This window comes from Momordica charantia, assembly GCF_013281855.1.
Source record: "Momordica charantia cultivar OHB3-1 chromosome 5 unlocalized genomic scaffold, Mcharantia_2.0 BLBB01000005.1, whole genome shotgun sequence".
Taxonomy (NCBI): domain Eukaryota; kingdom Viridiplantae; phylum Streptophyta; class Magnoliopsida; order Cucurbitales; family Cucurbitaceae; genus Momordica; species Momordica charantia.
The window spans coordinates 2,635,814-2,650,521 of NW_028275163.1; the positions used below are offsets into that span (position 1 = coordinate 2,635,814).

Below are 14,708 nucleotides of genomic sequence, written 5' to 3' on the forward strand. Positions count from 1 at the left end.
ATAATAATTTTTAATCTTCAAGAGTTTTAATCCTAACCGTTGATGGTAGGTTAGGTTTTCTCTCAAGCCTTTCTCTCCAGTTTTTCTCTCACTTAAGCTCCCGTGGACGCGGGCCTTCGCAGCTTCCGTCGCCGCCCGCCGTCGCAGCTTCAGCCTTCAGGTCAGCACTTCGGTTCCTTCCTTTGCTTTATATATCTACAGTCCTTCATAGTCCAGGAGGAAAATAAGGCCAATAAACAAACACTTGCCAAAATTCACATTCGTTGTGCTGTTTTAATCTTTATAGTTAGACAAAGTTCAAATAGAAAAGAGAATCAATTCATAATTCCTGGATTATTTATTTATTTATTTTGTGTGTGTGTGTGTGTGTGTGTAGCAGATAGATGTTAAAGGCACATCTTTTATTCGTCAAGGAGAGGTGCCAATTTGGATTCTTCTTTCAAAGAACACAAGCAAACGCGAAAATTCGGGTTGGTACAAAAAAAATGCCCCTAACCCAACCCGACCCGACCAGTGAAAACCCCTAGCCGTAGTTACATATTTCGCTTCTGCGAAGTTAGGAAGAAGATCCACTGCAAGCTCAAGGGATCCTATGGGGAAGCAGGACGAGCCCTTTCATGTCAGTTCCAAAGCGGAGCTGAAGCGTAGAGAGAAGCAGCAGAAGAAGGCCAAGTCTGGAGGCTTCGAGTCTTTAGGCCTCAGTCCCAATGTCTTCAGAGGAATCAAGCGCAAGGGCTATAGAGTGCCCACCCCAATTCAGAGGAAAACCATGCCGCTCATACTTTCCGGCGCGGATGTGGTGGCCATGGCACGGACGGGGTCGGGTAAAACTGCTGCCTTTCTGGTGCCTATGTTGGAGCGGCTAAAACAGCACGATCCTCAGGGTGGTGTTAGGGCTCTCATTTTGTCTCCTACCAGGGACTTGGCGCTTCAGACTCTCAAGTTCACCAAGGAACTTGGGAAATTCACGGGTCAGTTTAATTCTCTTAATTAGAGTTCTGATTTATGAGATTTTTTAGGATTTCAATGCCTGCCATATGATTGGAACACAGTTCACTTCACAGGTTCCTAAACGTTTTCTGTTATTGTTTAGTCATATTGGTTCGAGTTGTTAGCAACGATTGAAACACATAAAACTGTCAAAATGTCAAACTCATAGGAAAATACTTAATTTGAACCTGCTAGATTTTGGAATTAATTTTGTTTTAGTAGATGATGTGCCTGCAATGACATGTAATGGAAAGCTTGAAGAGTAGCTATGTTGTTAATGTCTTTCAATTGGCGATAAAATTATGCAATGTATCACTGAAATGATCATATTTATTTATCATCTATTATTTGCTGCAGATCTTCGAATTAGTTTATTGGTAGGCGGTGATAGTATGGAAACACAGTTTGAAGAATTGGCTCAAAGTCCTGATATCATAATTGCCACTCCTGGAAGGCTAATGCACCATTTGTCTGAGGTTGATGACATGTCCTTGCGCACGGTGGAATATGTAGTTTTTGATGAAGCTGATTGTCTCTTTGGCATGGGTTTTGCCGAGCAGTTGCATAAAATCCTTGCACAACTGAGTGAAAATCGTCAAACCTTGCTTTTCAGTGCAACCTTACCAAGTGTTCTTGCAGAGTTTGCAAAGGCTGGTCTTCGTGATCCCCAGCTTGTGCGCCTTGATTTGGAAACTAAGATTAGCCCTGACTTAAAGCTTGTTTTCTTTACTTTGCGTCAAGAAGAGAAAAATGCAGCATTGTTGTATTTAATCAGAGAGCACATTAGTGCTGATCAACAAAGTTTGATTTTTGTATCCACTAAGCATCATGTGGAGTTTTTAAATGTTTTGTTCAGAGAGGAAGGTATTGAGCCGTCTGTATGCTATGGTGACATGGACCAAGATGCTCGTAAGATTCATATATCAAGATTTAGAGCTAGAAAAACAATGTTCTTAATAGTGACTGATGTGGCAGCTAGGGGCATTGACATCCCATTGCTTGATAATGTTATCAATTGGGACTTCCCTCCAAAACCTAAAATCTTTGTACATCGTGTTGGACGAGCTGCTAGGGCTGGTCGAACTGGTACAGCATTTTCATTTGTAACTTCTGAAGATCTCCCTAACCTTTTAGATCTTCATCTTTTTCTCTCAAAACCTATAAGAGCTGCACCTACGGAAGATGAGGTTTTACTTGATAAGGAGGGAGTGATCTCTAAAATAGAGAATGCAATTGCAAGTGGAGAAACTGTATATGGACGTCTCCCACAGACAGTTATTGATCTTGCTTCTGATAGAATTAGAGAAACTATTGATTCTTCAGCAGAATTGATTTCTCTGCAGAAAACCAGTTCGAATGCCTTTCGCTTGTATTCAAAGACAAAACCTCTACCTTCAAAAGAGTCTATCAGAAGGGCAAAGGACTTACCTCGAGAAGGGTTGCATCCAATCTTCAAAAATGTATTGGAAGGTGGTGAACTAATGGCATTGGCCTTCTCAGAGCGTTTAAAAACATTCAGGTCAATGCAAATAGCTTGTTTTCCTTTTTCAGTTGTAGGTTTTAAGAAATCTAGAAAAGTTAGTCTTGGCCTGGTAAATCGTGCTTCTAACAATTTTTTATTTCATCAGACCCAAGCAGACTATACTTGAAGCTGAAGGAGAAGCTGCTAAGTTAAGGCATCATCAGGTTTGTATATGGGTTTTGTGACTTTTCTAGCTTGTGGCTGTTGGTGAAATAATTTTATAACCATCTGTTGATGAATTAATAAGCTTTATTTATTATTATTATACATACGTAGGTAGCATTTCTATGAACTAACATCATTCCTGTTGTGTTGATGAAGAAAAAATGAAAATCTCAGGTTGACAGTGTTAAATACTGTTTATGTGAAATAATTTCTATGGATGAATGAAATATAAATAAGAGGAAGAAAAACCTTGAAACAAGGCCAAATAAGTTACAAGAAAGAATCTCCTATTACGATGCTACTTGAACATGATATATTCTATAGGTGATACAATTGTGTCATTGTGTTCTAAAAAGAATCTCCTATTGACCCGGACGATGGATAGTAGTATAATTACAAAAATGTTTAGAGAATTGCTCCAGGTAGAAGAAACAAATGTTACAGTTTCCGAATGATCTTTTATGTTCCTCGTAGTATTGTTCATCACCTTTGAATTTATATTTCACACATTACAACAAAAAAACTGCCCACACGAAGATTTCAAAATGTCATATTCAACCTCTGACCACAATGGATTTGGTGGGATGAACTCTAGAGGTGTTAAAAATATGTGATGACTTGGAAATGTGATCAACTCAATTTCGACTACTTGTTTGGGTTGATCTGGTTCAGATAAGTTGAATTGATATGAGTTCATTTATTTTGTGATCCTCCTGAAATTAGTTTCGGTCAAACTAAACAAACTTGAATTTTGTTAAGTTGATAAAACTCACTATTTTACTTTTGAAATAAGATTGTTTATAATTTTGTCTTTTGTAATTCCATTTTGCATAATAAATTTTTAAGATTTTTTTTTCCTTTCCTCGTTGATGTCAAATGATTTCTTCAACAACGGCACTGTTGCAGGGTCCTAGCCAATGGGCTGATGTGATGAAGAGAAAGAGAGCTATTCATGAGGAGGTCATTAACTTAGTTCATCAGCAACGCTCTGCTAAGCATGTGGAGGAGGTGGTCGTCTCCTTTGGATTATTTGGGTTTCTTTTTCCTAATGTTCAATGTTTATAGTGAAAGGCAAAAGCTCACTGTTGAGCTTTTGACCACAGAGGCCTGAGGTTCCTTGCGAAGATCTGCCCGATAATGATTAATAATTTGAAATTATGATCTTTAAGTTTGCAGTTTGCTTTTTCAAAGTATATCTTGCTAAATTGTATTCGATATTTTCAGGAACTCCCATTGGAAAACATTTCTCCAAAGGATAAGGAGAAGAAAGGTATGGCATTCTCTCTTTCCCATCCCCCCCTCCTTACCGAAACTGGAAGAGAGACTGATGTCATTCCATCTAAAGAGTACATATGTGAGCATGGAATGCTACCCAAATCTATTGAAATTTTTTAAAGAAAATGTCTAGCTTTGATCAAAAGAGTGCATATATGAGTCAAGTCCTGATCATGTTCTTGATGGAAAGTTAGTAGCAGCATCCAGAACCAATTTTGTCAAATTAATTCTCAACTCCGGAGCATAGTAATAAATTTTCTTAGTGTTCTCCCATTAGCTTTTCAAGATTTTCCCTCGTGCTTATATAATGGATTGGATATCTTTTGGGGTTTTAGGACCTCGAGGATTAAAGAGAAGAAAGACGGCAAGTTTCAAGGATGAGGAGTTTTACATAAGTTCAGTACCAACAAATCATGTAGGTCTTTTGCCATTTACTTACCTTTGATGTTTCTGCTTGCCTTTTTCTCTTTTCTTTTTTCCCCTTCTTTCTAAAGTTCCATTATGATACTTTCTTATGATATTGCAAAAATATAAATATATTAATCTTGCTGACTCTTGTTTTGGTTTGACTCACAGCATACCGAAGCAGGACTAACTGTAAAAGCTGATCAAGGTTTTGGGTCTAACAGGTACTTCATTATACAACTTTGTTAACTGTTCTAATTTATGATTGAACCTACTAATTTTCTTAGCCAGTAATATTACAAATATTTCATTGAAGGGGGAGGGGAAGGGAAGGGGTTGGGTTTCTGTATCTTATATCTTCCAGCATTTTTCTTATTTGATAACAATTATAAGTGCATCTCTTTTAGGTTGGATACTGCTGTTCTAGATCTAGTCGCAGATGATAGTTCTGGCATGCAGAAACAGAAATCCGTATACCATTGGGATAAGGTAGGTACCATTACCAAACACGGGTAAACGTAGCATGAGTAAATGTAGATATTATTATTCTCATCTAAAATCTAATCAATATAACATCTTACTACTTTTTGGTGACAGCGGGGTAAGAAATATGTGAAGTTAAACAATGGCGATCGGGTCACAGCCAGTGGAAAGGTACGTTGTTGATCCATTTACCATTTTGGTGTTAATGTTTAAAAAATTCTCTCAGCATTGATTCTATCTCTATTTCTAGGGCTTAGGAATATCTTTATGAGAAGCTATTTTCTTCTATAAAATAAACAGGTAAAGACAGAAAGCGGTGCAAAAGTAAAAGCTAACAAGACCGGCATATACAAGAAATGGAAAGAACGATCACACAATAAGATCTCTCTAAAAGGAACAGAACGAAATGGTGAAGCCATAAACACTGCTGGTAATACACTTGTTCCTTCATCCGCCATCATGAGTTGATCTCGACTTTTCTTTCACTTAGTTTTACTATTTTAGTATTCCAATTTCCAACATATGTGAAAGGCTATCAAATCTGGTTGCAGGAAATCAACGATTTTCGGGAAATAAAAGAAAGTTTGGGCCAGGCAAGAATAAGCATTCAGTGCCTAATGCTCATGTGCGTCCGGAAGTTAAAAACCTCGACCAAATTCGGAAGGAACGACAGAAGAAGGAAAATAGAATTCAGCACATGAAGAACAGACCATCAAGGGGTAAAAAGTCTGGTAAAAAAGGAAAGAGGGGAAAGGCAAAGTAGGAAGGTAGAGCTTTATTTTACTTCACTTTCACTATTTTGGGGGTCTCTTAAGAGGGAAGATTTTGGCTTCACTTCCTTTTTAGGAGACTCCCAAGTTTTGACTGCATTTTTCCTAATTTCAGGAACCACTTCAAACATTGATTGTATTGTCTTTGTACGAGCTAATACAAAGTAAAGTTTCAGTAGTTCCTATACCACCATTTGATGTATCTTATAATTATTTGTGTTCAATGCTTCCTTGTGATATTTTACCCTTTTTCTCCTATATTCGCATATCGTTTCTGATGAGTACTGAGTTAACATGTCGCTTGAAATTTGTTCAGCTAACTCACATAAATATCATTCAGAGTCGAGTAATTTGAAAAGTTCAAAAGCATTATTTTTTAAATAAGTTTTCATCAATACATTATATGTTTAATAGTTTGGAAATAAACGTTATTTTAAAAAAAGAAAAATCCAAGTAACATCGGGGCTGGGATTGTGGGCTACAATTACAAGAATGAATCTTTGACATTTATTTATTCATTTTTTATTCTTATTTATTTTACAATAATCTAATCTAAAATTGTGTTTCGTCTGGTCGGTGTCTTGGAAATAAGAACATTTGGTAAGCCCAAGTTTCTTTATAGGGTAAAATAGTAAGGCTGTTTGAAGATAAAATTGTGAAAACGATAGTTATTAAATTGTACTGTTTATGTGGCATTATTATTATTTTAATTTTTTTTTGTGGAATTATTTAAAATAACTTTAATACGACGTCTAATTAGATTTATGAGAAATTTGTATGAAATAAATACGACTTGACTACTCGTTTTCTTTTTCCTAATACAACATGTGGGGGTGGGGATCGAATTCACAACCTTTTTGTTGGAGACATATGTCGATTACCGTTGAGTTATGTTCGCTTCGATTTGACTACCATTTTTGGGTAATAGTAATTTTTCAATCTATACTTTATTTGAGCAATAATTAACCTAACATTAGTTTCCGATGGCTTTTCTGGTAAAGAAAACGCACTCGTATATAAAAGATATATTTATTTGAAGAGCATGTAATTCCATAATCTATAATCTATGAGATATCTATTTTCCGGTTTTGATTATACTATATCTTTGTTCAGAGTGATGCTTATGATTGTGCTTCAATTGGCGAGATGGTGGTAATTTTGAAGGCCGAACTTTGATGGAATCAGCTCCAAAGTTATTTTCACAATTGGGTTATTTTTTTCTTTTCAAGTGTGTGTTTTGTTTGTATTTTTTGTCTTGTTCTTGGTTTTGTGGGGGTTGTTTTTCTGGTTAGATTTTTTACTTTTTTTTTTCTTTTATCTGCCTTGATCTCATATTCTTTTCTCATTGCAATATATAGGAAACTGAAAAGGATACGATAGATAGATATGCTAAATTATTCTTTTATGTAAATTTCGAGGACGAAATTTCTTTTTAGGTGGAGTGTTTGTAACAACCGAAAAAAAAATTATAAATATATATATATTTAAACTATAAATTTTTTTAGAGTTGTTTCTTTTATTTTCTCAAAGATAAACTTTTTTGTTTTAAAAATTATTTTTAAATTCAAACTTGTAAATGAGTTCTATCGTCAGTTATATCTAATAATCATAATTTAAATATAAAACGTGACCGTGTGAGCCAAACGTAATTATGTGTTCATTAATATTGTTCGTTATTTTTGCAAAACTACATTGATAATAAATCAATTATTCGACCATATTTAAAGGTATGTTAGTTGTATATGTCCAAATAAGATATGTTGATTACCCTTAAAAAAATGATATGTTGATTAGATTAAACAACTTGACGTGGTTGTGTATAAAGAGACTTCAATAAGAAATTTCTATACACAACTGCATAATATAATTAAAATATAAATAGAAGAAAAAATCAGTTATGAACAAAATTACAATAATGGATGATAAATCATAATTTTCATATAGTGTGAATACCAACATCAATTAAATACACAAACTGATAACAAAATTGCATTGCTCGTCTCATCAGTTTTTGAATGCTACAAATTTATAGTACACAAGTTAGGTATTAACTTTTAACACTTACAAGTTACTTAATTACAAATTTTAAAAAATCAACGAAACTCGACTATTGAACCAATTGAAACCGACAAAATCTATTTCAACTAAACCAATCTAACTATTTATTGGGGTTGCACGTAAAAAACCAAAATTAACACCAACCAAACACGGTAAAGAATAATGATTATCAACTGAAGAAAATCGTCCATCAAACTAACCGAAACCGAAACCGAACAAATCCAACTATTCCTTAGGATCAGAGTTTTGGATTTTGTAGTTTGGATCAAAGAATAAAGAAAATACACAGAATAAGAAAAGGGGAAAGGCACAAACTTTAGCAAAGGAAAAGCTAATGCATAAAACTTCTTCTTCAGTGCGTGAAAATGTCAATAGGGAACGCCCTTTATTACATCTTTATACGAAAAACAAGCAAATTCTCAGTCATTGTCATAAAAGCTTTGCAAATATGGCGACAAAGCGCACGAGACACTAACAAGTGACCAGAACAGAAAAAAAAAAAATCAATGAATCAAACCACGCCATATCGATATTGATATATCCTCGACTAATATAACACACAAAACTCTACAAGATCTACAAAGGAGGCTGCCACCTCCAACGACACAGCTAGGTGAACCTCGCACCTGATCCCAAAGATGATATCTGGAAAAAACCAGACTGTTTCTGCGGACGAACGAACTCTTGAACCTTCTCCGTCGAAGGCATTAGTTTGACGACAAAACAACCAGGGAAGGCTAGAAAAAGCCATGGTTATGGAACTATTAAGATTGTGGTTGATGATATCTACACAGATCGCAGGAGACCAAGTTAGAACAAAAGCTCAGTCGTATTATAGTTCGTAAAGAAGGGGCCCTCCCTAGTTGATTATTACGATCACCAGATGCAGACTGACTCTAATTCTTTACAAGTTATCCCTCACATCTCCATTCTCCGAGTGAGATCCGTCATCGGATTCTGAACTATCGTGTAAGACGCAGCTTAATATTGTATCATCCACCAAATCGTCAAATATGGCTTCACACGTCTCAGTACCAATAGTTTCAGCATCAGAATGAAGGTGCATCCATGCTCTGCTTCTGCTCATGTCCTTTGTAACAAGGTGGTCCAATGTAAGAGGCTGTGGCAATGGAAGAAGAAGCCAATATACTCCTTCACAAATCTCGACAAGATATTCGGACCGTAAATTAGGCTTTACAAATGAGAACCATGGAGGATAGCTTTGGCACACGTCTGCGAGTACTTCGTTAATACAGTCGAAGAGGAGCTTATGGTCGGAGCATAGCTGGTTTGGAAAAAGCTCTACTTCGTCAATTAGTAACAAGTCAAGAAGCTGTTCTGAAGAAAGCCACTTTACACAGATTTGGTTCCAGGTAAGGCCTGACGCTAATAACACTGCCTTTACATAGTCAAAAATGACTTCCTTATCTTCCTTAAACGATTTCGGGACGCTAGCTTTATCGGTTTCTGCATGTTCACGATCTTCAAATTCAATATGCACTGGTTGTACTGGTAACCCCACTGAGAGAATGAACAGATAGTAGCCAAGGTTAGTATTATCATAAGAAGCTTAACACTTACCGAAGTTAGGTAAAATCAAACATAAAATATACGAATAAACTCCATCATTGATCTTAGATGTCTACCAGGCAGAGACATGGCGCACACGGGGCTCAAGTTATCCTCTAAAAATAGTGGCTCTAGAACAGAAACAGGGCTCGGCCGCTCCTGAACATCAGAAATGCACTCTAAATCTCCAACAGCCTTTTCGAGTGTAGATGAGCTGGAGGGAGATGTTGAGGGAGATGGTGGCAATCTATTTTCTTCACTCAAATCCTAAACAGAAGAAATGGTTTAAGCGAAACATTTCCATAAACACATAATGGGTATTCAGTACTGTAGGAAGGTACATTTCACAAGATGATCTCGAAAAATTTCCATAAACACATATTGGGTATTCAGTACTGTAGGAAAGTACATTTCACAAGATGATCTCGAGCAGTACTACTACTTTGAGAACATGTATAAGCATCAAACATTGGAAAAACTGACCATTTAACGTTTTTTCCAGATGGGAAGTTAATTTATCATAGATTAGTAAACCAGAAGCAGGCTTATTGTAACAACTTGAATATTTCAGATGGATTTTCATCATCGTGGGATATAACATAAGCTAATTCACCTTATAGTTATATGTTATAAACTTATAGTAAGGGAAATAATGAGAGATATAAACACAAAAGTTAGAAGATAGATTACTTGAGGCAAGCTTTTGGAAGGTTTATCATCGCCCACATCTGGCGTGTCATCGTTATGATCTTCTCTGATGGGGGAAGAGGCGATCGGGTCAGAGGAAACATCAGAAACACTTCTCTCATCACATGCATCGAGCATTTTACCGTTCTGATCTTCTCTCGGAGGGGAAGAGCCAATTGAATCAGAGGGAGTGTCCAAAATACTTCTCTCCTCATGGACTGCAATTTCGTTCACTTTTAGAATCTCAATATCACCTGCAAGTTTATTATTGAATATGAAAGGTTAATAAATAAAACTAGAAGATTGGACAGGCCAATTGATGACTAGACTAATCCCATGAACTGGACTATCTAGAGATATAATACCTTCAGAATTCATCCCATTAGTACTAGAGCTCACATCAACTTCCCTTGTACTTTGATCAACAATATTATGGCTATCAATTGGAGGCTGCACGGTGCTTGGGGTGTCATCAGAAACGCACAATGGAACTTTTCCTGGACTGATTGGAATATCGTTATTTACGCCCTTGGGCGATAGCATAATTTCATTACTATTACCATTTAAAAGACTGATACCAGCAGAAAATCTCATCTCTGAAGTAATTGGGCTGTGCTTGTAGTCCTTTTTAGGACTACTAATGGGAGAAAAACTATACTCAGGAATAGAGAGAATCCGACCGAGTGTCTTAGGTACGTGTCCCCTTAAAAAATCTACACTCTCGTCCCCACTGCTAAGCATCTCAGAAAGATGTTTCTTCGCCTCGACATAAATATTAGACGGGCTTCTCCTATTGTTATAAATATTTCCCAAATCTTGATTTACTTCCAAGTTTTTCAGTTTCCCAGCCTTCTCTGCTCGCTTGCCATTGATGGAAGGTCTGGAAATTCTTTCAATAAAAAAATGGTCCTTACTAGTAGAATTCCTTGCAGCATTTTCCTTGATAACACCCTTTTCACTCTCTCTCATAGTGTGATGATCACAATGAAATCTATCAGAAACATTAGCAGAGAGTTCATGGTGATCTTTTCCCATAGCATATTTAAACTTCCTCTTGATTTCAGCAAGAAAAAAGTTAGAACTAACCCTCTCATTCGGCACTTTCCTTTTATCATCAGCAGTAGAATTTTGGGCTGATGGATGGATGGTCTCGGCCTCAGAATTCACCAAGCCTTTCGGCCCTGGCTTTAGGATGACAATTTTACTCGAGGCATCAGAGTTATCATTCCCTTTCGATGGGTTCCTTCCCCGATGCTTGACCTTTCTCCTGAAAAATAAACGTTGCTTATAATCAACAAGCTCCTCAGACTGCCTAACTTCACCGAACTCGTGTGACTTGGATTCCTCAGTTATCGTTCCCTTTCGATAGGTTCCTTCCCTATCGTGCAAATTTCTAATGTACTTTAGCAACACAGAGTTTGGGTTTTGTGCGAGTTCTAGAAACAGCTCATCATTGGAATGGGGAATCTGAAGTGCATCCATGATCTCTCTCGAATGTTGAACTTTCTGAATTTCAGTGAAATCTTTCCCAATATTGAACTTCTGGCCTAAATATTCCTTAATTGCCTCGAATACTTTTTGCTCTAAATCAGCCAGATACCCATTTGATTGCATATCTGCTTTATCATCCGGGTCAAACTTCATTTCACTTGTGCTCTTCCGGTGGATCTGACTGTAAATTTCCTTCAGCATCACATCAACAGGGATATTATTAGCACTTTTTTCCTTCAAAAACTCAGCAGCATTAAAGGAATCAGCATCAATATCACAGCTATTCTTGCGACACTTCTTCATTTTCTTCTGATCAGTCGTCTTTAAGTTGCTCGAGTGTTCACACTCGGTCCTCTTCATGTCCTGCTCGCCGAACATCTCTTCTTCTATGAGTTTCTTCACACTAGGCTTTCCAATGTCCAGTCTCTTGCATTCTTCACTGTCCTGAAATATACACAACATCCAATCAATTAGAATATAAACCATACATCCACTCTGCTAGAAACTGTTGTATATGGAGAAAAACTTGCCAAAGTAGAAGTACAATCTTCATCCAAATTAGCCAAAATCTCGAACTTATTTCTTGAATTTCCAGCACCTGCACAAGAAGAGGAGATTCAGCTGCATTTCCAACAAAATACCATCGACATTATTTATGAAAGATAAAAGTGCGAAAATCCAACAATGAACTATTAAAAGACTGTTACAATCACACATTCGAGTTTTCAATTTGAGCAATTACTCCAAACTTATGAACTCATCCCTGAACTATAAAGATCAATTGTAACAATTAAATCATAAACCCTAAACCCTAAATCATCATTAAACAATAAACTATTAACTATGAATTGTTGCAATTATATTCTCTAACTTATGAAATTATTGCAACTAAATCCAACCACTGAGGAAATTGCAATCACTCCGTAAGCTTTAGGGAGTTCATGGCGCTTGAAACAACTCTTTGAGTGCAAGGGTGAAATTTGAAACTTTTGCATATATAAAGATTCTAGGCAGCAGGAAAAAACAGAGGGAAAAGAAACTAAAACTGCCCAAAAACTGAAATTATGAACTCTAGATTTGATGATTCTCCAAAGAACCATAGGTAAAGAAATTTGATCAACAAGAACTTGCAGGTCAAAAGTTGAGGAAATTCAACTCAAAGAGAGACGAAAGGACTTCCGATCTATGAAAAAACTGAATAAAAAATAACATTCTTACCAACAGTTTGCCTGTTCGGACGCTTCCTGTCTGCTAATAACTTCCTCGAGGCGCGGCCATGGCGGAAATCGAATAAACTAATCAAACCCCACATACAGCCCGATTGATCCTTCTCATAACGCACCGTAAGTCTTTTGGACTTCTTCGCCATTTTCTTCCAAAAAATTCTGTCCAAAATCTTTCACTTGTATGGCTGCATGAAATCTGATGACAAGAATGAAGAAGAAAAACAACTTAGAAACAATTACAAACACAATTTCTGGCTTTTTTTTTTTTCCCGGAAAATTCACCGACAAGCTAACCTCGAGAGCAGAAGCTTAAAAGGCCAGTGCAGAGAAGAATTGGCATGGAATCCAGATGATCAATCGGGTGAAACACAGCAAAATTCAATCCCAGCTTCTTAAGATGGCAAGGTATCGAATCAGAGCGCTGTAAAGTGCTAAAAAACTCGGTAAAATCTTAGAATATTGAGAGATTCGTAGTTAACTTCGAAGAAAAGACATCTAAAGGACCATCATCTCCAACAAAATTTCATGATCGCAAACGGTTCATCAATTCTTCTTGCTAAAGAAAAGGTTGATCAAAAGCATCAAAACCCAAATTCAGCAACTTCCGATTCAGTACAATTTCACGATTTCCAGTCAGCTCAACTCAAAAACGCCACAATTTGCAAATCAATCTCTAGCCTGAACAGATTCAAAGCCCTGAAAAAAATTTCCCGAAACACGCTTCAACTCTCCAAATCGAACCGAAATTGATCGAAATTCAGCAAAATTCTCCCTAGTAGTCCCCACCAAATTCTTCACAGAAAGTCCAAAATATCCAATTTCAGCAATTCCACCGCCCGCACAGAAAACAACCAAGACTTTTAGAATGTGGGCATCTCCGTTGACAGCCAAAAAAACAAAGAGAGGACCAGATGCTCACCTAGCACCGACCCTTTATCTTTTGACGAAGAATTCGCAAATCGGCCGCCATTAAAGACATGGAGAAAAAGGTAGGGAAAGAAAGAAAGAAGCAGAGGAGGAAGATTTTGACAATGGTGGGATGAAAGAGAGAATGGTGATGGTGTTGGGTGAAAGTGGAAGAATTTGGTGACGGTTGGGGGAGGGCCCACCGGTGCGAGCTTTGTATGGAAGAAAAGTTTTTTAGGGCTGCGACTGCCACTACCACTGCCTCTGTTTTTGGGCACGTTCTTCAAGTTCTTCAGACATCATCAACCTCGCTACCATCGCCGCCATAGCCATGGCCATTTCTCTCTCTCTGAGTAGCCATTTTTGCAGTGGAGCTCTGGACAAATGGATAACTTCGTCATCTCAGTTGACAAGTTTCACTACAGTTGCTTTGTTTACAATTTACAAGATTATTGATAGATATGTTTTAAATGTGATAAAAATTTCCATGTCTCGATTTCATAGAAATATCGATTGATATTAAAATTAAAAAATTATTAAAAAATTAATATTAATCTTAATATTATGTATGTTTCAGTGATATTTTGTTGATATTTTTCATATTGTGATGGAAGTGTCGATTTACTCCTCGAGTCTATATTGAATCTATGAAAAATTGGATAGAAATATCGAGACATCGACAAATATTTAAAAACATGATTCCTATATTTACTTAGGTTCGTTGTTAAAAATGACGTGGAATTATTAATATTAAAAAAATATCTATGTCAACATAAATTTAACTCAACAATAATTATATCATAACATAAATTTAGCTCAACCATAATTATATCCTTGATGGTGTTTATTGTATCTATAAAAATAATATTTATTGAGATTTTACTCATTGTTTTGAGAATTATCATAATAATACTCTTTAAATGTTTTTATGGCTAATAATGTATTAAAAATTTCTCAGTGGCACCGGATTTTTCTCTACATTTGTCTCTATTAGTTGTAGCACAAAAATACTTATCCAAATAAAATTTTGATGTATTAGAATAAAAATAAAATTTTGATAGTTCTTTAGCTCTTAAAAGAACATAATAAAAATATATATCTTTTTTTATATTTCTATTTTTTATTTGAAAAAATTAAAATGCTGTCGATATCTAAATATTA

At 36.2% G+C, this 14,708-nt stretch overlaps 2 protein-coding genes across 3 annotated transcripts; one reads left to right on the top strand and one right to left on the bottom strand.

The window, feature by feature from the left end:
• Positions 1-5,800, top strand: LOC111016323 (putative DEAD-box ATP-dependent RNA helicase 29). 2 transcript variants are annotated; one of them, XM_022291678.2, is made up of 12 exons: positions 1-160; positions 380-971; positions 1,348-2,509; positions 2,619-2,676; positions 3,584-3,685; positions 3,902-3,947; positions 4,288-4,367; positions 4,529-4,581; positions 4,765-4,846; positions 4,955-5,011; positions 5,141-5,270; positions 5,392-5,800. In XM_022291678.2, the coding sequence occupies exons 2-12, from the start codon at positions 593-595 to the stop codon at positions 5,601-5,603; spliced, it is 2,361 nt and encodes a 786-aa protein (XP_022147370.1). In that variant the 5' UTR covers positions 1-160; positions 380-592; the 3' UTR covers positions 5,604-5,800. The 2 variants fall into 2 exon arrangements, with proteins under 2 accessions (XP_022147370.1, XP_022147371.1); XM_022291679.2 differs by having other exon boundaries at positions 5-160; positions 377-971.
• Positions 5,801-7,983: 2,183 nt separating this feature from the next.
• LOC111016254 (uncharacterized) lies at positions 7,984-13,967 on the bottom strand. Its single transcript, XM_022291566.2, has 7 exons — positions 12,936-13,967; positions 12,634-12,837; positions 11,946-12,013; positions 10,290-11,859; positions 9,928-10,178; positions 9,315-9,504; positions 7,984-9,189 (listed from the first exon to the last, which is right to left on the bottom strand). The coding sequence occupies exons 2-7, from the start codon at positions 12,782-12,784 to the stop codon at positions 8,573-8,575; spliced, it is 2,847 nt and encodes a 948-aa protein (XP_022147258.1). The 5' UTR covers positions 12,785-12,837; positions 12,936-13,967; the 3' UTR covers positions 7,984-8,572.
• Positions 13,968-14,708: the final 741 nt, after the last annotated feature.